The sequence below is a fragment of the Thunnus maccoyii genome, chromosome 1 (genome assembly GCF_910596095.1).
Source record: "Thunnus maccoyii chromosome 1, fThuMac1.1, whole genome shotgun sequence".
Lineage (NCBI taxonomy): Eukaryota > Metazoa > Chordata > Actinopteri > Scombriformes > Scombridae > Thunnus > Thunnus maccoyii.
Window position 1 is genome coordinate 10,104,034 of NC_056533.1, and position 22,397 is coordinate 10,126,430.

The following is a 22,397-nucleotide window of genomic DNA, read 5'->3' on the forward strand; positions in this document are numbered from 1 at the left end:
CTGTGCCCACACACTCAACACAGCCCTCTGAAGCAAGCTACCACTGTTTGGCTAACGAAAGTCTCTAAGCCACACAAAAATAATGTTGCTACCTCACACTAGTAAGCTGTTTACACCAGCTGACAATGCTATCGAATAACAAACAGTTAACTTCATGCCAAACCAACATGCTGCCAGCACTGGCATTAGGAATTCTATGAGGTTTTTTTAAATTTAAATAAAGAATGTAAATAGACAAAGACTTGTACAGCCAAGACTTTCTGTGTTTTTTCCTGTATCTATTCATACCTCAGCTGATGACAGTGTTCCACAAGGTGAAAACAGATGATGTATTAGTCATAAGTTTAATGTACTTGCCAGTGAACACAACACCTCTGGTAGATGCTTCTACAGAAAAGGACCCTGCTCTCACTTTTGTGCGAAGCTCAGCTGCCGGAGCATGTCATCATACGAAGGCTGTAGTCTTTATTTACTGAAATGTATAGATTTCACCACTAAGCTTATGTGTGTGTTTACTATACATCATCTTGGATTAAAAGCTCCCGCTGTGTACCTGCTGGAGCACCTGCAGTCGGGGTTCAGTGATAATCCACAAAAAAAGTGAGTGAGACCTGGGCTGGGAACAGATCCCATGAGTGTGAATATCAAAAGCGAGAGGATATAATTTGATGTTTAAACATGCTGGTTAGGCAAATTCTTTCTTTTTATTCAATTTCACAGAGAGTACAGTTTTGATCTTATTCACTGCATTACGTTTCGATCTATTCACCGGTGTCAGCTTTGAAGTTTGAGTGAGATTTTAAAAGCGAGCCAGGTATAGGCTAACAGGGCCTGGCTAAGCCTGTGACAAAAAGACACTGAGACGCGCTCTGTCTCTCCTGATCCACAGGGACTGGGAAAGTAGGCCAGGATCGGTGTCAGACTGCTGTGAGGATCAGGACGCTGAAGTTGTTGACTTGTGATCAAAGTTCCTTTTCACATTTTGGATGTTGAGAGTCTCACAGAGAGAGCTAGAGAGAGCTAGAGAGAGAGAGAGAGAGATTTAAAATATTACACAGACACACATAGACACACATAGGTCATATTTTTAGAAGTGAGGCTTTCCAGCTGAACACTGCGTCACACAGTGTCATCCACAAGCATCCAGCCTTTTAATAAATCATCTTTTCTGGTGGTGGAAGTTGAACTATTCACCCCGCCCACTCCCACAGAAACATTAGAGGAAGTCATACAGGAGGCCTAATTAGCAGAAGATACTGGACACATGAGTCACCACAGGAATATTACGGTGATACAACTGAAGACAAAGTTTCTAATTTTAGGATGTCAACTCTGTTTTGTAACACCAGTCCCTCAATAGAGGCAAGAAATATTTACAGGGGCATTAACTATGCATGGTAGATAACTATCTGCTCACACTGAAAGATGGTTTGCGCTGCGAAGACGCTCGATCATTTCACCCTCCTTTCATCTCGTGGAAATGAGCGCTTTCCTGCACATCAAACAAACTCTACAAGAGAAACGAGCGGCTCAACATTTCTAAGTGATTAGGCCAATAAACCGAACTCATGCCGTGGGTTAACAGACAGCTATTTGACTAATTTCCCAATTAGGAAGCTTTTTGTGTGTTGACAAACTCCAGCGCGTGGATGACCCTGAAAGAGAAAGAGGCACCAAAACAGCCAGGAGACACTGAGGCTCGTCACGTGTTGTTTGTCGCCCCTGAGTCCTGTCTGACTACATCGTGAGTTATAATCAGACGGCGAATCACTGGATCCCGTGCAGCCCACGATGCCGACGCGCGCCGTGCAAGCGCACACCCAGTCCGGCGGTGCCTGGGATTGGGTGGAGGGAGTGGTGGCTGCGGACGGAGTCACAGGATTGGTAGAGTTCAGCGCCAAACTTGTTGACTCATAACTGAGCAGCTCCTCTCCATCCTTCACGGCGCGGAGCTGTCCAGGGCCAGTGGTGCTGAAACTGCCAGCTTCCGACGTGCCGTTGGAATTATTTCATCGTTTTTTCCCGGTTTGATCGCTCCCGTTGACCCTTTTAAAGTTATATGCTCTTGCGCAACACTTCTAGACGTCTGGTATAAGCATCACTTGGCGGATATCTATCCACCGTCACCGCTCTATCCAAGAGCACATCAAGCCTTCAACTTCTAAGCCGATCAAACAGAGGAGCAGCTATGGCTTTCATGGTGAAACACATGGTGGGAGGACAGCTGAAGAACCTGACAGGCGGACTGACGGAGGAGAAACCCGAAGCGGAGAAATCAGAGGCAGCCGCGCAGGGGATGACTCAAGAGGAATTTGAACAATATCAGCAACAGTTAGAGGAGGAAAAGTAAGGCAATGATTGAAGCTTGTGGTTGCAAAGTTGTAATGAAAACCTACAATGTGTGTCGGGAGAGCGATGGAAGCATGGCGTATTTAAACAGTGGGGTTATTGTGTGTAAATAGCAGTGTGCTCCCAGTGCGCCGTGCGCTTTTTTACGCATCAATGCAATAACACGAGCGCTCCACACACAGCTGCTCCTCTCGCCCTGGGAGCTCTCTGCCTCGTAGTTTCGGCAAAATTTCGTACCGCCCTTTTTAATTTGGGTTTCCTGGAATCGTTCCTCCGCGGAAATAATTCGTGCCTCAGCAGAGATATTCCCATTGCTGTGCGTGCGGCTGAATAACGAATCAGACTGTGTGGTGAATAAAGTGGGTAAAGTAATACCTCTGTTCGGTGATTCTCAGAAGGCAAATAACCAACAGCATAAAGTTAATATTGATTATTATTTCTTTCTTTCTCTTAATCCAGTTACCAGTCAATACACCGTAAATAATGTGTGGCAGCCTTTAAAATGTGGATAAACTGAATTATTGGTATATCCTTCAAGCTGTGTGAATTGTAGTTCTTTTGTTATGATTGTTTAATCTTTGTTCTGTGTGGCAGTGAAGGTTTTTCTTTTATAATTTACATATTTGTTGTGGTGTTTATCTCCTGAGCGTATGGGAGGACAGTATAATGTAACAGCAAGGTCATTTGGCAAACAGAGTTCACCCAGCAGACAGTAACTCACTATTGATTTGTGTGATGCTTCATTTAGAGCAGGACTCCACAGCCTATATCAGATGCTCAATCTCCTGGTCTCTGGGAACAAGTAACCAAATATTAAGAATGTGGAATAAAGAATGTTAGATTATGATTATATGTTTCAGTTGGTTTGATTTAACACAGATTGTAGGCAGCTACAGTGCTTGGGGGCAGATTCTTAAAAAAAAAACAAAAAAAAACAAAAACATTTTTCCCATCAGCACCAACACATTGGATGAACACTTTTAACCAGAGTGCCTCACTGTACCATGTGCAGAAATTGAAAGCATGAGTAGGAAGTGAAATCCTAACTCAGCCCATTGAGCTCTACAGGAGGCTTGGTGAAGAGATGCTTAATGTTCCGCTGTCATAATGTGACCTTCAGTGGAAGTGAGTTATTAGTCAGAGGTGCTAAACATGAACGTAGATCACTGAGAGGCCCATACCGCTCAGATTAAAGCAGAATAAGGTTGGGGGTGGGTTACTCACACTGGCATGTCACATGGAGACATTTTATCACCCTCAGCATCCGGGCCACAGTGACAACCCGGGTCATCTGATGCCCTTGAGAGGGGACGAGACAAAGCTCTGCTCATTGGCTGTGATTGAGCGCCGCATGGGCCTATGTGCCGTTTGGTGTTTGGCCCCCTCATGTTAATACAAAGTGAACTCGGACTCACACAGACAGCACCATGAATGCTGTAACTCCAGATAAAACGACCTTCCCCTGACACATTGGGTACAAACACAAACCATGCCCGTGGTCCTTCAGTGTCCCACTGACTTTAGATGCTGCTGCTGATTTGATCCTTCCAGGCATACAATGTAACCACTGCCACTGTAGCTCTGATTTGAAGAATATCATCTATGGTGTTTATTCTGTTTTAAGCACATACTGTATTTAACTGACTGTGATAAAATGTGGTCTTTTGCTTCTGTATTTGTGCTATGTTTGGCCTCAGGCCATGCAGCAAGTTTGTTAAGCATTATGTCATGTTGTTGACTCATGATGTTGAAGGCATTTCAGCAAATTTAGCAATTTACGAAGGACAATTATGAGCTACACTGAAGCCATAAATATTTCAGTGAGGTTGACTAGAGAGAGCGTTGCCAGCAGCCCATTGCCTGCCCTCTGCTGGAGGCATCACATACTGTAAGCTGGACTGTTAACAAGAGTGGGCTCTAAGAGACAAATGACATCAACACACAAGTAGGTAGGGTCAGAGTTAGGGTAGGGTTAGGTTAGGGTTGGCTTAGGGTTAGGGTAGGGTTAGGGTAGGGTTAGAGTAAGGGTAGGGCCAGAGTTAGGGTAGGGTTAGGGTTTTCCTCGACAGATGAGTAGAATTTTAGAAATACTTTAACACCTCCCTTTCTGCAGACACAGATTTATGAATATTAATATGGTTGGATTTGTCTTATACTTCTTAGATTGTTTAGCTTAAACTGCCCATATTGCAAAGACTTCCTAAGCTCTTTGAGGGTTTCCAGACTAAAAACATGCCAACATCCCTACAAAGTCTGTCATTTAAGGCAGGCTGAAATACTTCAGAGCTGAGGTGAATCTAGGATATGTATGCAATGGGTTGACTTGTGAAAGTGGGGTTGTGGTAGTCAATCTGCAGTTAGTAGGTTACCTCTATTAGTCCATATCCCTAGAGGACTGAAATCCCCTCAGAGGAGCACTGGACTGACAGGATGCTGCATCTGAGGCTTCTAAACATAAGCAGAATATCTTTTCCTGCTTTTCTCCCCATGGCATCACTGCAGCTGCTGCTCCACCTTCTGCTGGCGCTACACATCAAGAGGCCACACAGTCATTTTCAGACTTAATATATGTGTTGTTTGTAATATTTTGGGCATAACGCCTCTTTAAATGTGTGGTGCTTGGTTAGTGTTGCTATTTCAGAGCTCTCCGCAGGTTAAAGGGTGTACATTTGATTACTATTGAAGACATTTTCTAGCCAGCTTTGTTTGGAAGCTGAGATTCTAAATGCGTGTGTTCTGTGGCACTGAGAAAATTCTGCCAAAATCAACATTTCCCCCCTTTTCTTGCAGACAAGAACGAGAAGCCAGTTTTGCCCAGAAGAAAGCTGAGAGAGCCACAGTTAGGAGTCATTTTCGGGAAAAGTACAGACTACCAAAGGTAAACCAATCCCACTCTGCTTTTGTGAAGAAAGGGGAATACAATGCATTTTGGGTTGAATGACTGGTTGTGGCATGACACACATGAAGACGTCTCCAACAGGAACACAAAGCCTACAGATTCTTTAAGTCCATCACTATATTTATACAAGCCACAGCGCGATTTGAACCATTTTGTTTTAAAGTTGTCGTCTTTCTTTTCTCCTCCTATGTCTGCCAACTTGTGTATCCACCTCAGAATGAGACTGACGAGACCCAGATCCAGCAGGCAGGCGAAGACGTGGTGTTGCCCACAGAGCTGGCCAAGATGATAGCGGAGGACAACCAGGAGGAAGCACACAAGCAGTCGGTGCTGGGCCAGCTGTCCAACATCCAGAACGTGGACATCGACCAGCTGAAAGACAAAGCCCAGGCCACACTGGAAGACCTCAAAAAGCAGACGGAGAATTGCAGTCTCATGTGATCTGGCCAACTCTAAGTCCCTGAAGATTAGAGCTTGACTTGTACAAATATTTTTCAGAGGCGGAGCTGCTCTGGAGGTAGAAATATTCTTACTGGCACTGCTTGAATGGAATGTCAGTTGGCAGAGCCGCGTAACAGCAGTTTTTCTAGCTGCGCAAAGTTAGAAAAGAAAAGAAAGAAAGAGATGAGGAAGCTAATATAATCAGATCTGGGGCTCAATGTTACTAACTGGAAAAAAGAAGTCTAGACATACAGTACCAGTCAAAACTTTGGACACACGTCTTCATTCAAGGAAACAGGAGGTTGTGTCCAAAATGTTGACTTGTACTATAGTCAGCTTGCCTGCTGACCCTCAAACATCCTAAAGGCCATGAATGTCATTCATATTCTTATTGAAATAAGCTAACTTGCACTCTGAAAAACTGTGGTTCCTTAGCTCCTCCCATTGAGATTTAACCAATGAGATTACTTCTGCCTTTAGAGCAACTCTTCCTCTGAGAGAAGTTTGGCCAGCCTATAAAATTCTCCCTCCGTCCCCTGAACTCCCTTACTCTCTGTACTTCACATGACCAGTGATAAGACAATATGATCCTGCTGCAGAGGTCTCAGGCGTGTATGCAGGTTTTCATTACTGCCACACACACAGCAGCTGATTTCACTGATGAGCACAAGCACCTTTAACAAGACAGGGAGGACTGATCAGTGAAATAAGAGGCTTGGTTGGGATAAAAACCTCACATTCACAATCTGACACTGTCTAATGTCAGGAGACCATACGCATATTATGTTGGATTTGGGGAAATTTCTTTTAGGAAATGTTAAGTGAAGGAGCACTTTGTGGGATTGTTTACATTCCACATACAAAAGCACAAATTATTACAAACTGATTCAGAGCAACAAATGTGGCTGATCTTTGTCATAAGTAGCTTACTAATGTTGGAATGTTCCTAATGAAAGCTCCCTCTGAGCTGCAATGATCATAGTTTTAATCTTTTCCTAGACATATCATTATAAATAATTATAAATACTTCTCTCTTTTTTTTTTTTTTTAGCTTTTTCTGTACTTCATTGTGCCTTGGACGTCCGTACAAGGTTGTCTTCTCTAGAGCTCCAAGATCTGTATGCTACTTTTGACAACGTTTTATTAAAATCAACGAATAATTTGTGAGCAGGCAGAAATCATGTCTTACTTAGGTAATTACAGTTAAGCGTGTGCAATAACTGTGTTCCCAAATGTAACCTAGCATCAGTATCAACCACATAGAGAGTAAATCTGTGTGTGCGCTGCATCCAGTGGTTTAAAAATAAAAAAAAAAACGAAAGCTGCTCAGATGAGAGAAATGTAAATGCTTAAGAAGTTATATGCCAAAGCCTTTGTTGAAAACACTCCAATCAACATAAAGGACATGGCTCAAATATGTCAAACTGTGTAACTGCAGTGTGTGTGTATAATTCCAACTACTGAGTCTACATACAGATATTTATGTTGTAAGATGTAAATGTATCTGCTGTTTGCCTATACTGTAAGCAGCTGCTCATTCTTCACTCTGTTATCATCAAGTTGCTGGGTCATCGTAGTGTTGTTGACCGTCACATGACCTTTGGCCTGTCCTCGATCTCGTTGACCCCTGCGTCTCAGTGGTGGTGTTTCGTGCTGGTGGATTCGTGTTGTTTAGGCGACGTGTGATATGTCAAGTGGTGTCTTTGTAAACCTAGTCTTGTGGCTGGGAGTGCTGGTCGTAGTGTTACACAGCAGACAGTCACACTGTGGGCTTACTGCGTATAACTCGGTATTTTGTCGATGTTGTTTTCTAGCCAAACGTAAGTGGAGGCGCGTGACTTAGGAGGGGATGTTGTTGATGTCGTGTTACATTCATATACGCCACATTTTTGCCAGTGTTTGAGTTTTATGAGCAGTGGTGCCGAGGGTGATCTCACATCTCTCCCCACTTTGGTTCTTGTTACAGTTCTACTGCCAAAAATGTTTCCTTCGGGTTCCTTATGATGACGTTCCTATGATGAAGTTTTTGCATATAAAGAGAACACACTGGATTTTAAAGGAAAGGTGGGCAAAAATATATTGACTGTTGTTACCTTAATCTCTAAGAGCAGTGGTGATTTCTGTTGCTGCTGAATAAAAACTGAGGGAACACAAGCATTTTCAGTATAGCGGTTATTGTCATGTGATAGATGAACATTATATTCATATCATTATAATAATATGAAGCAGAGGAAAAGTTGCAATAAGTCCTTTTATAATAGAGCTGTCATGTTTGATCATGAGACAATATTAATGGGTGGAACTGAAGCCATAAAGCAAACTCTTTGCTTTGTATGAGTGTGTTACTTTAAATAATATCTCAATAATAATAATAATGATAATAAAATAATAATAATAATAATAAACAAATGTAATTTCTGTGTTGTCATCCTGTGAAATTGATTTTTTCAGGAAATGGCTGCCATGACACGCAGTTTCTTCTCGTTCTCTGGCTGTTTCTTTGTTTCACAGTGTATCTCTGCCATTCCGTCTCTGAAACTATTTCAGTGTTTTTTGAGTTTAAACTGCAATAAACAGATTTTTAGGATAATGTACTTTTGTTTCTGTTTTGTGTCATTCTTGCACAGAGCTGCCTCGAACTGTATGCGGTCATTTGTCAGTTTTCACTTTAATTTGCAGCATCTTGAACACCAGGTGGAGACAAAAATACACTCACAACTACAGAAACATGAAGAAGGAGGCTGATAGATTATGACTGACAGGTGAGTGATGGGATGTTGTGGTCAGTTAGTATTAAAAGATGTAAGATGTGGTTGCACTATAGTGTAGTGAGTTATTCACATGAGTCATAAACTAGAGGGTACAAAAAGCCTACATACAGAGCATCATCTATGCATGTATGTATGTATATATATACACACAATATATATTATTTTTTTTAATAATATTCCAACCCTCATATCATATAAGTAAGTTGATACACAGAAGATGGACTAAAAAAAATAACTGTAAAACAGAACTTCATTCAGTTTTGTGGTCATTTTAACAGCAGTCATCTTGTGGTGTTGTATTGAACTATATTTTATATTCTAGTGTTTCTGTTATTCTGTCCACCTGCTGTACATACAGAACATAAGGTTTCGGCTATATATACACTGTATATGACTACTGCAGGTCTAATGCTGTCTTTATGCATGTTTCACACTGTGAAATGCAGTTTTTACAAGCTGTTATCTGTCATATTATAGCCTTGAATAGATAACAAGTCGGGCATCCGTCTGGTTTTGTGGAGCTTGTGCAAAATTGGCACAGCCTCCCAGTGGCAGACCTGAAACTGCTTTGCAAAAAAAGAGAAAAAAAGAAAGAAAAAAATCAAGTTAGTTACCATTTCAATGGCAGGAAAGCCTGAGCTATTGGTAGTTTTCAAGTGTGGTGTGAAAGGGGATAGCTGTAAAATATATTGATGCTGAAACCCCTCTCTATTGATAGGCCGCAGTGCGTGAACAATCTTCAGCCTGGAAAGACACTGGGCCACTGCATGGCCAATCTGACACAATTGGGGTGAAACGGGCCAGAAAATACTATTCTCTCCCATTCTCCTCTATCAATCGGGGCTTAAAGCTTGGCAGAATGGGAGGCAGGAGCGGGAGAGGGAGGAAAGAGCGACAATTAGCGAGAACCTTTAAGTGAAAACCCTCAACGATGAGGCAGTTATCATAGAGGTTTCCCCTGCTCTGTTTGCGGCTAAAAAGGAACAGATTTGTTTTTCCGCGCTGAAAATTGGAGCAGTGAAGTTGCAGATGTGAGCTCCTTGCAAAGGAATGCGTTCTGCTAAACCCCCCTGCCTACCCCTTCACTTGTGTTTTGCTGTAAGTGAAGAGGGGACCACACAGATCCTGGATTTTATGTGAGGAAAATTATAAACATTTTCATCCAGCCTATCTCGTCATGTACTGAGAGGATTTGTGCGTACAGCTATACTGCTGTAGGCCTGGAAATGGGTCCCACGGCTGACTCCTCAATGACGACCAATCGGTGGCCAGGATTGTAAATGAGAGAGAGAGAGAGAGAGAGAGAGGGAGAAAGAGAGAGAGAGTGAGAGAGAGAGAGAGAGGGGGGAAGGAAAACTTTTCTTTCTTTTTTCAGCAGAAGGAGGGGTGTTGTGGGGAAATGCTCGGCGGACCGTGAAGCGTAACAGCAAGAAGAGGGACAAAGACGCGCATAGCGGGACTAAATGCGACAACTTCTTCCAACTAAAACAAAAAAACAAAAAAAACAACAACATCGGAATGCGTGGAGGGATGTTAAAAGTGGTGGAGCTGGGAAGAGAAGTCGAAACAAACAATGGAAAGAAGGATGAGTTCAAGTGTACAAACTGAGTTGCGGACAATAACTGTGGTTAAAGTGTGCGTTAACTTTGGATAGCCCCGCGGCGCGTTTCAGTGTCCACCCCGGATCTGCACCGGTGGCACGGGGCAGGCGCAGGCTGCTGTTTGGAGCGTGGTTTCCCACTTTTGAACGGACATGGTTCTCGGAATGACTATTACTGTGCTGCTTCTCTTTTTTGCAGCCACGCGTGGTGATTTCCCTGAGTCAGATCCTGACTTCCACTGTTGCAAAGCTCACCAGGAGGAGGCAAACTCAACTAACTTGCAAGTTTGTGGATAATTTATGAAGGATCCTAGTGTGTGTGTGTATTTTTTGACTGCGTTGGCAACAAACTGTCTCCATGCATGGGATACTTATGTGAACTTCAGCCTGTAAGATTCAATGTGTAGATTGTCCTGATCCTAATGTGCTGGTGGAGAAAGTGCACGTCCTCGGACTAGAACTCCATCCAAGCATGAAATGTTGGTGCAGCGCCCTGGCACTTCTCCCGTGGGTGCTGGTGGCCTTAGATGCCCAGCTAATCTGCTGGCAGGCTCTCCTTCGGTGCCACGACGAGCCCGAGTGCGATCTTGCGTACAATCAATATTTAGCAGCATGTGAAGGTAACATCAGAGGGACGAGGAGACAATGTCCAAGCCACTGTATCAACGCGCTGATAAGACTGAATCACACGCGCAGCGGTCCTGACCTGGAGACCTGCGACTGCGCGCAGGACCTGGAGTGCCTCAGCGCCAAGCGAGCCATAGAGCCGTGCCTCCCCCGCAGACACCCGAGCGATGCCGGGGGAATAGGCTGCATGGAGGCCCGGCAGCGCTGCGAGGAAGACAGCAACTGCCACACCTCCCTCACGGCCTACTTGTCATACTGCGGACAGCTGTTCAATGGCAGGAAGTGCTCCTCTAAGTGTAAAGCCACCATTCAACAGATGCTGTTCATCCCGAATGGCATGCTGCTCAACCGCTGTGTTTGCGATGGGGTTGAGAGGCCTTTCTGTGAAGTGGTCAAGGAGAACATGAGCAAACTTTGCTCCATAGGAGACCACAGTGTTATTTCAGACCAGCCTGATACTGATGACATCTATGAGGATGAAGACTATGACACTAGAAACGACAGAGAGGAGGTGTACACTGACCATTCCTCTGCTTCCCAAAGGCTGCCCAGCTGCATGACGCTCCTGTTGCTTCCTCTTGGACGGATATTGTACTGAGATGATGGCTACATGCAACATTTGATGGATTTATTAGTGACAGTGTGCCCCTGTTCAAGACTGCAAGATCAACCCTGGATTCGGCAGGGGTTTTAGTGACTTGCTCGAGGACAGTTCAGCAGGGCAGATGCTTGCTGGCAGGGGACTTGAACCCAGGTCTGCTGGATAAGGAAAGTTATTTTTTCACCACTGGGCCTCCCTGAGAGCCCATTTTAGCTGCAGGGTGACAGAGCACAGTAGTGATTTGTGTAGGCTTTCCACAACCATACAATTTGCATAGGAATTCTTTTCGATGCACATCTCACTCAGGAAAAAAAAAACTGCTTGATTTGGGATTCTAAACTTCACATAGATGGCTTTACAGTACTGAGTGAACTGCTCACTTTCTGCTAAGTTGAAGGAACGACTTGTTGTCAATCATGGCAAAAATACTTTTAGATGATGATGAGAGGAAGTGAACCAAACTCGATTCTTTTTCAGGGCAAATTTGTTGCAGGGCATTGACATTCTGTGTGCCTTTAAAGAGCTCCTATTTGTTTGGTTTCAATGGTACTTGGAGTGTGGCTTTATTAAGACCTTAGACAAACATTGGACCCATCCAGTCTCTGTTTGCTCTGCTCTCCATTTCAGGGGCCTATGCATTGTTGCAGCAACCACACTTCAAATATTTGTGGGAACTGTCAGAGGACAGGCAAGGGTGTGGGATCAAGTACTTAAATTAACTTAAGCGCCTCTCCAGTACTCTGTCTGGGGCCCTTCCCCCACATGACATTGTTTTATTGAACTTTTCCTGAGACCACCCCTCCCTCTCCCTTCTTCCTCTCTGCTGCCAGCCCCCTTTCACGCCTTTAAAAGACCCCTGTCTTTATTACTGCTTTCACACTGAAGCGTCAACCCAGGAAAACCTTGTCTGCTGCTGGTGTGAACGGGTCAACGTGTCATACCTGTCCACACCATCGCTTACGACAACAGGGTCCACCTGGTTCAACGCTGCTCTGCTGTTATGTAACAAGATTCTAATTTCTTACCCTACATACCTTTAAACAAACTGTGTGATTCAAACAGAAGTTGTTGCAATAAGTGAGCAGGAGCTCATCAAACAAAGATATCGGAACACTGCAGCAACAACACAATAATCAGTAAACATAGCAGTAAAGTATTCACTCATTAGAGGCGTCAAACATAGACTGAATGTATGTTAATTATTTTGTGGCATACGCAGTGTTTGTTTGTTGAAGGAGAATTAGAGTGTTGCCAACTAAATAAGAGGTGTATTAGGATACATGCAGGGTACTTTTAACCTGCAAGGTTGTCACTAAGTGCTTCCTACATAAAATGCACAACTACAGATAAAGCTCAAACTGATAAAACAAGAGATTGAATTGCTTCACAAATTCCTACGATGGTTCCTTTCCTCAGAAAATGTACTTTGAATAATGTAGCAAGTAGTATTGCAATGCATCACATTCATATTGTAGCTGCACACATTTACATGAGGAGATGCTCTGTATTATGAAGCAGCTAACAGGGCTAATGTTACCTGTTTGAAGGTCCACACCAGTAGTCCAGCAGTCTTTCAGTCTGACTTCTTGCTGCCACTGACTCACATTAAGCTGTTTAGTTAAAAGGGAAAGTAAAAACAATGTTTTTGTTAGTTTTTCGATCACTTGTAATGAAGCTGCCAATTTGTGTCTTCGCCACTTGAAATTGTGTCACAACTAATCTTTTTGTTTTGTTATGAAGTCTTGGAAAAAAATGTTGATAAATGTTAAATTATGAAGCTAGAATATGAAGAATGTGTATATATTTTACAATTATATGCAGTAAAATAAGCCAGTCTGGCCACCATCAATGAAATGCATTTAATACAGTATAATACACACAAACGTAGCACAGATTCTGCCCACAAATCCTCCTGATATGATTTACAGTTCTCAATGTTTCATCTCAACCTTGTGGGAATATAGCAGTAAACACTTCGGAGCGTCTTCCATGTGGGAGGGCGAGTTTTATAATAAAATGTTTACGAGCTCATGTTGTGTGATGATTTGATTTGTCCAAGGACATCAAGAAAATAACAAATGTAATCAGGAATGTCTGTAACTAGTGACTCAAGCCAGATTCAGTCTTACGTTACTGTTGACCGGATTGTAATGTTCTCACTTGAACAAACAATCTTGGGTTCAGGAGAACTTTAATGACCCTATGAACATGTTTATTGATATAATGGTGAAAGAGGTAAATGCTTCAGTGGTGCTTGGGTAGAAGGCAAATTAAATCCTCACTGAAAAAGAAGTGGCTATAATATGTTTACCTGCATGTAACCTGCGCTTTAGCATTTACAAATGCATGGGTTATCTTTCCTAAGAGTTTACTTTTTTAAGACAGGTTTTCATGTGGGTGTAGCAATGTTTCTATAATTAGATTTACTTTATAAAATAGATCTATGGCAGTACTTCTTCGGTTGCTATACACAGTATTTGAAAGCCAAAAATGAGAGGTTATTGTTTGAAAATGCCATTCTGAAGTCGGCCAAGTGACTCCACAGTAAGCATTGCATGTGGCCATGTTCCACTGTCTAATATTTAAGGGATTAGATCAGTGTAAGTGAAACCTGGTGAGGAATTTTAAGTGTCTAGTCGTTGCACAATACATCCTCAGAGGGTACAGACAAATCAGGATTCTGCTTACATTTTAGGCTCAAGTTGTAATTAAACCACCATGACTTTTATACTGGTATCAGAGGAAGTTCTGCATTTTTCAGTATATTCACAATCTGTGCTAATGACCAAAAGTCTGATGAAGCACCGGCAACCATTTGGGGCTTGTTCCACACTTACTAAGGTATTTACAAGTCATTAACAAATTGTAAAAGAGTCATTTAACGTTACTGGCAGACATTTTCCAAATACAACTGAGTGACTTCCAAAAGGTACTAAAGTGCAGAGTGCTTAAGAAAACCACGTCTGTCACTGTGGATACTTAATCATTTAACAGCAGGATAATGATCAGGTCAGACAAGGTATATATTTTTGCACATTTGCACTTTTCTGTGATTAAAAAAAAAAGACATTTCTTGACTCATATATGTCTGGATGTCCCACCTTGCGTGAGAAAACAGACCGACATGTGATGAGTAATTAGGAAGTTTGTTACTTGAGTTACAGGTGGCAAATTTCAACAACATCCTCAAGCCTAGAGAGAACTGTTGCGCAGCTTCTCCTGATTTTTCATTAACCACAGGAATTCTCAAACATTTCCAACTATCTATTGTGTCATAAAAAGCACAGAGATAGAGACACGAAGTTGCCTCCAGCTACAATATAGCATGACTCCTTCTACTTTAGTTAGATTGCCTTTGGGCTAATTTTGTCTTAATGATTGCCATGTATCTTAAAGTCCTCCAACACAACCACCCCGCCCCCTTTAAACAACCCCCCCACCCCCCCTACCCCCCAACCCCACCCCACCCCGATTCTGGGAGCAATATCAAAACAAACATGAGCAGAGCAGCCTTGGGTAAGTGGGGGAGTAGAGTGTGTGTGAGGGGGAACAAGGGGGTTACAGAGGCAGCACTGTGCTGGAGCCCATTTTCTAAATTATCTTTATTCAGCATTTCTCTGAAACAGACCCCCTGACCCCCACTCTCTCTTCAGCGCTCCAAAGTGGGAGTGACCCTGGGATTTAGGAGGCTCTTGTCTCTCATAGGTACAATGTTCCATTCATGATAGCCATCGAGCCACAGTGAATGGCTGACCTGCTCTCTGTTTCTCAGTGCAGGGGTTGCTGGAGTCAAGGGCACCCGGTTCCTTCGGGTCTAGAACATAGAGACCTCTCTTTAAGTTTGACGTTGATGCCAATATGACTGGACTGCTGTCCCGTTAAAAGTATCAACACAGAGACAGAGAGAGAGAGAGAGAGAGAGAGGGGAGCCTGGAAGGGGAAAGGGCAATAAGTGGTGTTGTTGGCGCTGCAGCGAAATGGAGGCCAATTAAAGCCACAATGCCGTAGGTCGTGGTTAGGGAGAGGAGACTGGGGAGCGTCTTGGAGGATGGGGCAGTGGGTTGAGGTTTCCATTTTAGATTCTCCCTTTCTGGGTTGCATTACTGTAAGGATATTCAATGCACTTTTCGGGGGCAATATAAATTGGCCGTACTCCCAGAAACAAGCAACAAAGCGAGCGCAGGGGTCAAAATTGCATCCAAAGTTTTCCTGGCAGCAACATGCTCATGTCATGATTAAAGCAATGAAGCTGAGCCAACACCATGGGCACTGTTAGGCAATTAGAACCCCCCCCCCTTTTTCCCCACAGCACCCAGTGGTTCCCCATCCTGTTACTCCAGGACTGAGGACCATGTTGCTTCTCTTTTCTAACCAGACAGTCTGGGAGTCATTTGCACCTGGCATGCCAGGTGAATGTGATTAACCACATGGTGGAGCAGAAAACAAACATTACGGAGTCCTGGTTAGATTTGAAAACCACTGGTTGAACCTAAGGCAACTAGAACCCCACTTTGTATTTCACTGCTTTTAGGAGAATCTGACGTGTTTTTCCCAAAGTTGATGATTTTTCCAGGATTTTATGCTTTTTTTAGTTTGTATTTTAAAAGGGTCTTCCAGTGATTTGGCATTACAATTCTATAAAGTTTGAGACCTTGAGAGAGACAGATTAGGAAAAGAATGATCCAAGTCAAAGCAGCAGCAGCTAAAATATTCAGATTTTAAATCTGGTATGTATTCACAATGGATCCAACATTTCCTATAATGTAACTCCATAGCATTTTTCAATAGACCCACACTGATGGGTAAACTTGCTTTCTGTCCATAAATTTGCCAAGATGCGCAGATAACCCTGATGACATCATTATGACATCATCAGGGTTAAAGCATAAGGATGAGTTGAACTCACCATGACTAGTAAACTGATCTTTATGTCTAAAATCAATGGAGTGCCCCTTTAAATCCAAACAGTTGTCATTATGTTGAATCTTTTTTTCAATGGTTGTGGTGCTAATCCAGTGCTCCACTTCAGGTTACTTTTCTCTTGTCCAGAGAAACCTGCACTGAGTGCATCAGTTCTGGCTAAATGTGATAAAGGCAGTAGTAAGAAGCGCAGCTACCACAGTACTGCAAGAAGAGCTGGGTCTATCATGCATAGCAGGGAAGCTGTGGGCAATACAAGGAAATAAGATAATATACTTTGTGTAATTCCCATAGTTTTCGAGATCTGGAGATTTTCAAATTCAGTTTTCATAGTTTCCCAAACTTCCATATGAATCATATAATTATCAAATGTCCTTACTTTCCCCTGCCTGCCTTCCTCTCTCCGCCCCTTGTGGACATGAGCCAGCTGTTTCTGCAGAGCGGCCTTCCAGATGATGACGATGGCCAGGGACCAGCAGCGTAGCTCCCACGACGGCACATAAATCTTTCCATAGGTTCTGGACAAAGACGAGCGCTTGCCTTATGCTGTTGACAAAATGTCTGAAGAAGTTACAGACTAGATTGACTTCAGAGATTTTATTTTTTTACTGAGTGTTTCATTTAATAAATACAGTACATTATAAAATCACAGCTGTATAAACATTCCAATAAAAAATAAAACAACACAGCAGTGTGGAACTCTTTCCAGCAGACATATTTATACTTTTCTCCCTTGACTCCTATTTCAGGTATTTTCTCTAGTTGCCTTAAAATTAAAGCTCTCGGAATATTCAAGCACTTTACCTGTTTGAAATCAAAACAGTCTGCGAAGACCTACAACAGCGAGGATTATCAGCCTGCCACCGGCTGTTAAGCTTTTTACCGTTTCACAGAGGCCTAGTTATGAAGGCTTTGCTTGAGCGCCACAACTCACTGTATCCCTCAAATACTCGGCCAGTGCCAAACCTAAGAAAATGCAAGTCTAGTGTAAATAAGGCAGAGGCCGCACCTCTCCAGTTTTCCCCTCATAGTGGTGGAGAGGGCTCCATCAGTGGAGAGAGCATGGTGAGCCTGTGGTTGACCCACAGTAAAGGCAGTGGGGAAGGAGGGGTGAGGGAGTATCTGCATGTTTGCAGAAGCCTCAATATAATGTACTTAATACTACAGTTCAAAATTGCGGGAAACATCTTCACGTCACGGTTCCCATTTCAGTCTATTTTCATGTTTTCACAGTTTTTGGGTGTGCTGCAAATACTTCAGAATGTCCTGCGCTAAAACAAAATGCAAAAGTCTCGGTTTAACTCGTTTACCATGACAGTGTGGTATTGTCATACAAGCTGTCCAGCATTTACATATCAATGGTGTGTCAGGAGGAGGGATTTGAGGCTAAGCAGTGCAACAACACAGTGTAAAGAGCAGGGAACTCATTTTCACATTTGCTGGTGTGCAAATCCAAAATTTCAAAAGCAACTCTTGAGTATTTTACCAGCCAATATTTTTTTTCCCCCTCAATCCTAATAAACACAAGTCGTCTACCTGCCAAATTATCTGATAGAAAAACTTTCCAGCAACAACCAAAACATTGGCCACATTTGGCTGGCAACAGTAGTTTCCCACCCGGACAGTGTGTTTAGTTGGTTAGGGTGAGGTGTGATGCAGGTTTGATTTGGCCCGGGCAGAAACCTGGTCAGGTGGAGGTTTGGCTCTGTGTACGAACAGACATGCTCTGTGGGGCGTTCCAGCTGGTTACCATGGTAGCCGTCGAGCTTACTGCAAACAGCAGGCTGAGAAGACAGAAATGATTGATGTTGGTTGGCTTTCAGTCTTTGAGGAATACAATTATAATATACTGTACATAATGTATTAAATAATAAAGTTGAGACAACTCCATGGAACAGTAACCAAACACAGTGTCACACAGTGTTGGAATTTACATTTTTTTGTCCATGTGACATTTCCCATGATACTTTTTATAACTCAAAGAAGAGAACTTAATTATTTCAGTTATGTGAATATATGGACATAAATTAATATTTTAAAGAAATTCATATAAAAATGTAAACCTTCCTTATTTTGATGTACAACTTTTCCATCTTCCAACATAATAAACGTTTCTTTATTGGCATCCTGCTAAGTCTTATCCAAAAGCATGCAGTATACATGGACTCCCCCCTTTGTTCACTGTGAGTTATTGCAATAATGAGGGTAAGAGAACAATTGTCAACTACCACTATACCTTAATCATTTCTATGTTCCATTGATATATTAATAATATAAAATAGGGATGCAACTGTTAATTATTTTCTCTATTAATTGATTAGTCATTTGGGCTATAAAATGTCCGAAAATGGTGAAAAATGACGATCACTGTTTCCCAAACACTCTGATATGAAATACATATAAAAGAGAAGTGGGCCCTTAACTGACATTTGTTTATAGTTGTTGCTACATAAACTGAAACTTGCAGTATTTATACCATTTACAGTGCATGTAAAGTATGAGCATCACATGTTACCTGCCACAGAAATACTGCTGCCTAGAAATTTGAGCTCTTGCGCCCTCTTGCATTCAGGCCTGCTATGCTGATGATGCAGGTGATGTCAGTTTAAGTCTGTGAGGGGTCAGTGCTTAAGGGGGGGGGGGGTCATTTTGTAAGTAGGACACTGAAACACTGCCTGCAGCTTAATGCCTAAAATGTAAATTGTCTCAGAGTTACAGTGTCATGGTTCTTAGCAAAACTTGTTTTGGTGTAGTCTAAGGTCACCAGACAGACTTGGGCGTTTCTGCGACCCTCTTGTGCAGCTGCTGTTGGATCAGTGCCAGCTAGTATGGCTGACCGTGGTGTGGTTTTATTAAAATAACAGCAGCAGAATAGGAAACCACGTTCTTCATGAAACTCGAGCAGCCTCTAGAGTCAATGGTGCACTTCCCCCATCCCCGTTTTTTTTAATCCATAATTCTCCAGGAATTTCTCGCTGAGAACAGGATATTGTCTAGGCTTTAGGTATCCACTATCCATCTAGGAGCAGCGACCAGAAAATACTGGGAATTAGAGTATGTGTATATAGGTTGCAGCAAGGTCATTTTAAGTATATTAAAATGTAACTTATATTAATAATACACAGCTTTTTATATGGTTTAGTAGTAAGAACATATAGTGTATAGTTAGGAAAGTTCCAATAATTAAACGCAATTTAACATTAACAATACTGTTTTTTTATGTAAACATTACATTGTTTAGATTCAGTATAAATTGAATATACACTGATTCTTAAAATATATAAATGGCCAGTTGACATGTCTGTGTGTTAGGAGAGTTGCTCTTTGCTAGCACAGAGTTTCATTTTCACAAGGAAGGCTTTACAACAGGGCAGAGGACAGAGCGGCCCAAGGCTGCACTGAAATGAAATCAAAGAGCCAGACAGTCCTGCGGGGTGGCCAGCACAGCAAGAGAATGGCTCATATTTTACTAGTGGAAAAACCTTCACTGTGAAGACATTTCATTACAACTTAAGGCGGCCATTCCTAACTTAACTCGCCCCACCCCCCACCCCAAACAAAACCTCCATATAGTCACTTATCAGCACGGCTGCAAGGTTCTACAAGACACACTCTCATGACCAGAGGGACAGTTTATACAACACGGAGGGGAAACTCACAGCTTCTAACAGTGTCGGCAAGAGGCTCTCGATCCAGAGTCACATCCCTCTGAGTCTCCTGCATCTGAAAAATAAACACATACCAGTAATCATCCAAAACTAATAAGCAAACACCAAAAAAAAACAAGTACAGATAAACACAGATATAAGGACTGAAAGGTGATATAACTACCTTCATCATTATTTAAACACATTATACATGTTAGAAAATAATTGCTGAAAACATGTGAACTATGTAGCAGTGAACTAACTTTGGAGTTACACCATTAAACTGTTTTTCACCATTTTTGTGTTCAGGATTTTGTGGGCGGGCCTGAAATCATGGCTCGATGACACACTGGAGCCATACATAGCATGACCCCTCCCCTAACAATATTAAAAAAATAGTAGTTACCTGAATGTAACACCAGTTCTATCATGGATGTATAATAACTGGATACAGCGTCACCGCTCAGCCTGACTTCCAATTTTTCTCAGTGGGTAGTGTAAAAGAGACGTCTGTAAAACTGTTGACAGGACACTTAAAACTGCAAACAAGGTCAATTGATTCTGTCTACTATGAACTTTTGATCTATGGAGGTTTGTAAAACTTTCCTCGAGCTGAGAAAAGCAATTTAAAATTCCTTGACGTCATCACAATGTAAAGTCTATGAGCTGAGCAGAAACTCACGGGTTTGGCCAGTGGGAGAAACACCACTGCGGACATTCAGTGGGCCACATACCCCCAGAAGTAAACCTGGAAGCTAGAAACTTTCTTGGCCTATGCATCAGGCAAGCAACTCTTACTGGACTGAATAGGGACCACCTTAGGGTCAAGTATCCAGATCTTATAATACATCCATGACTTCTATGAGTACGTGCAGAGCACTCTAACTACAGCCTACAGTTTGCTAACTAGGGTAGTTTTATAAACTTTCATCGGAGACAACTGGGATTCACAGATAATCCACTGTTACTGGTGAATGGGGCCATTTTCGGTCAATGGTAGCGCTCATGGAGTTATTTCAAACCCAGCTGAAGCGTCCCTTGATGAGTAGAATCAGTGTTAAAGCAGCTTCAGCTTCAGCTTCAGCACCGGCTGTTCGGATGGAAAGTCCCCAGCCAGAGGGAGAGCATTTGCCGGGCAGCACTTCACCCTTCACACTTTTTAATTGTGTATTTTTTATAAGGGAGTTCGGCATCAGCAAGGCTGTTCAGTTAAGCCGTGCATTCAGCACCTTCAGCAGACATGCCACCAGCGTTTCAGAGCAGAGAATACCGCTTATTTTTTCACGATTTTGAAATCAAATTTTATATTCTTGGCATTTTTTTCTATCATTCAAATTTGGCTGGGTGGTTAATTCCACATTTTTCTGTGTGGTCAGAACACATATTTATTATTGCTTTACACAGACTTTAATGTTTTAAGTTCTACCCAAAGTGAAGTCTTAAGTTTTTGAAATAAAATATATTCTGTGTTCTCAATGGCAAATTTACTCATGCAGACAGAAGATGTGTATCCTTCAGCTGAATACTTGAAAGGAATGCATGCTTACCTTGATATGCTTTTTGAGGTATTCAGCTCTGGACATGAGGCTTTTAATCTGGTGATAGAAATAAAATTCCTATGAACTGGTTTAATTAGAATTTACACTTTCAATGCATGTGTTTCCTCCTGTTTTCATATGTATTAGCAATATGTTTTCTCCTCATGCTTTGACAACATAAGTACCAATAAAGGTTCTTGAACTGATGTGAAGTGGGATGATTATATTTAGTTTTTATTTTAAACAAAACTAGACATTTAAAATGGTGAATATGATTGTTTTAGAAACATATTCATACAGAATACAAAAATCTGATTTTAAAAATGTTTGCATCACAAACACTTTGTAGTTTAACAGTATACCGGTATTGATATTCGTTTTACTTTCAGAAGCTCTGGTATATAATCATGAAGTGATTAACATTCTCCAAATTTATCTCTTTAACTTTCAATTACCAGATGCATTTTCTGGGCTGCGCATGTTTACAGTAAAATGCGGTGAATGGTGTCATCTCTGGTGATCTACTTCTTGCTCTTTCTGTTTTTTGTTTTTATTTTGAAGGGGCCAATTTTACACATGAAGATTAGTTCACTAGTCATCACTAGTACTATTCAGTCTGTGAAAACAGCTGTATGATATCTTCTGTGCCCCTGGAGGGAGCTTTGTCAACTCTGAGAAAACGATTCAAGTGACAGCTAGGGTTTGGAGACTACAAATTTATAACCCTGTATTTCAAACTGAGGACGTCAAGTTTGACGTGTGTATATACCAGACCTCCAACTTTATGGAGGTGCAATGCTAAGAGAAGCCCTTTAAGAAAACATTTCATATGGTAGACATGTGCAAGTACTAACTTCTGTCATCATATGCTTGAGGGTGCTCTTTAATGTGGTAATCAGTCCTCTTAGGATCATCAAGGTTCTTGGCTGCACCTCATACCTGGTTGAGTTACTACTATTAACAGGATAAAGCGAGGGTATTACAGCAGTAACATTTGTGGGGTC

The 22,397-nt window shown here is 42.1% G+C and overlaps 3 protein-coding genes across 7 annotated transcripts in view; 2 read left to right on the top strand and 1 right to left on the bottom strand.

Moving 5' to 3' along the window:
- Window positions 1–439: 439 nt before the first annotated feature.
- On the top strand, window positions 440–6,987 carry cplx3b (complexin 3b). 2 transcript variants are annotated; one of them, XM_042425935.1, is made up of 3 exons: window positions 440–600; window positions 5,140–5,227; window positions 5,465–6,987. In XM_042425935.1, exons 1-3 carry the CDS (start codon window positions 440–442, stop codon window positions 5,687–5,689), a joined length of 474 nt encoding a protein of 157 aa, XP_042281869.1. In that variant the 3' UTR covers window positions 5,690–6,987. The 2 variants fall into 2 exon arrangements, with proteins under 2 accessions (XP_042281869.1, XP_042281953.1); XM_042426019.1 differs by lacking the exon at window positions 440–600 and adding an exon at window positions 1,019–2,346.
- The window catches only part of ulk3 (unc-51 like kinase 3), a 35,134-nt gene continuing 13,390 nt past the window's right edge, over window positions 654–22,397 (bottom strand). The window contains exons 15-20 of one of the 4 annotated variants that reach the window (XM_042425210.1): window positions 21,403–21,450; window positions 19,868–19,931; window positions 16,588–17,992; window positions 12,826–12,898; window positions 3,071–3,141; window positions 654–997 (exon numbers count right to left, since the gene is read on the bottom strand). In XM_042425210.1, the coding sequence (XP_042281144.1) occupies window positions 17,976–17,992; window positions 19,868–19,931; window positions 21,403–21,450 (129 nt within the window). In that variant the 3' untranslated portion in view covers window positions 654–997; window positions 3,071–3,141; window positions 12,826–12,898; window positions 16,588–17,975. Of the gene's footprint in view, window positions 1,011–3,070; window positions 3,142–12,825; window positions 12,899–16,587; window positions 17,993–19,867; window positions 19,932–21,402; window positions 21,451–22,397 lie in introns of all 4 variants that reach the window. The other 3 variants (XM_042425138.1, XM_042425283.1, XM_042425057.1) reach the window with 3 other exon arrangements.
- Window positions 9,937–13,319, top strand: LOC121906731 (growth arrest-specific protein 1). The gene has a single exon (XM_042425813.1). The coding sequence runs from the start codon at window positions 10,533–10,535 to the stop codon at window positions 11,283–11,285; it is 753 nt and encodes a 250-aa protein (XP_042281747.1). The 5' UTR covers window positions 9,937–10,532; the 3' UTR covers window positions 11,286–13,319.

Excerpts from the sequence above, each read along its gene's own strand:
- cplx3b (XM_042425935.1), top strand. The coding sequence starts at position 440 with ATGTCATCATACGAAGGCTGTAGTCTTTATTTACTGAAATGTATAGAT. Across the intron at positions 601-5,139 it reads AGTGATAATCCACAAAAAAA|ACAAGAACGAGAAGCCAGTT; the intron begins GTGAGTGAGACC and ends CTTTTCTTGCAG. Across the intron at positions 5,228-5,464 it reads AAAAGTACAGACTACCAAAG|AATGAGACTGACGAGACCCA; the intron begins GTAAACCAATCC and ends TATCCACCTCAG.
- LOC121906731 (XM_042425813.1), top strand. The coding sequence starts at position 10,533 with ATGAAATGTTGGTGCAGCGCCCTGGCACTTCTCCCGTGGGTGCTGGTG.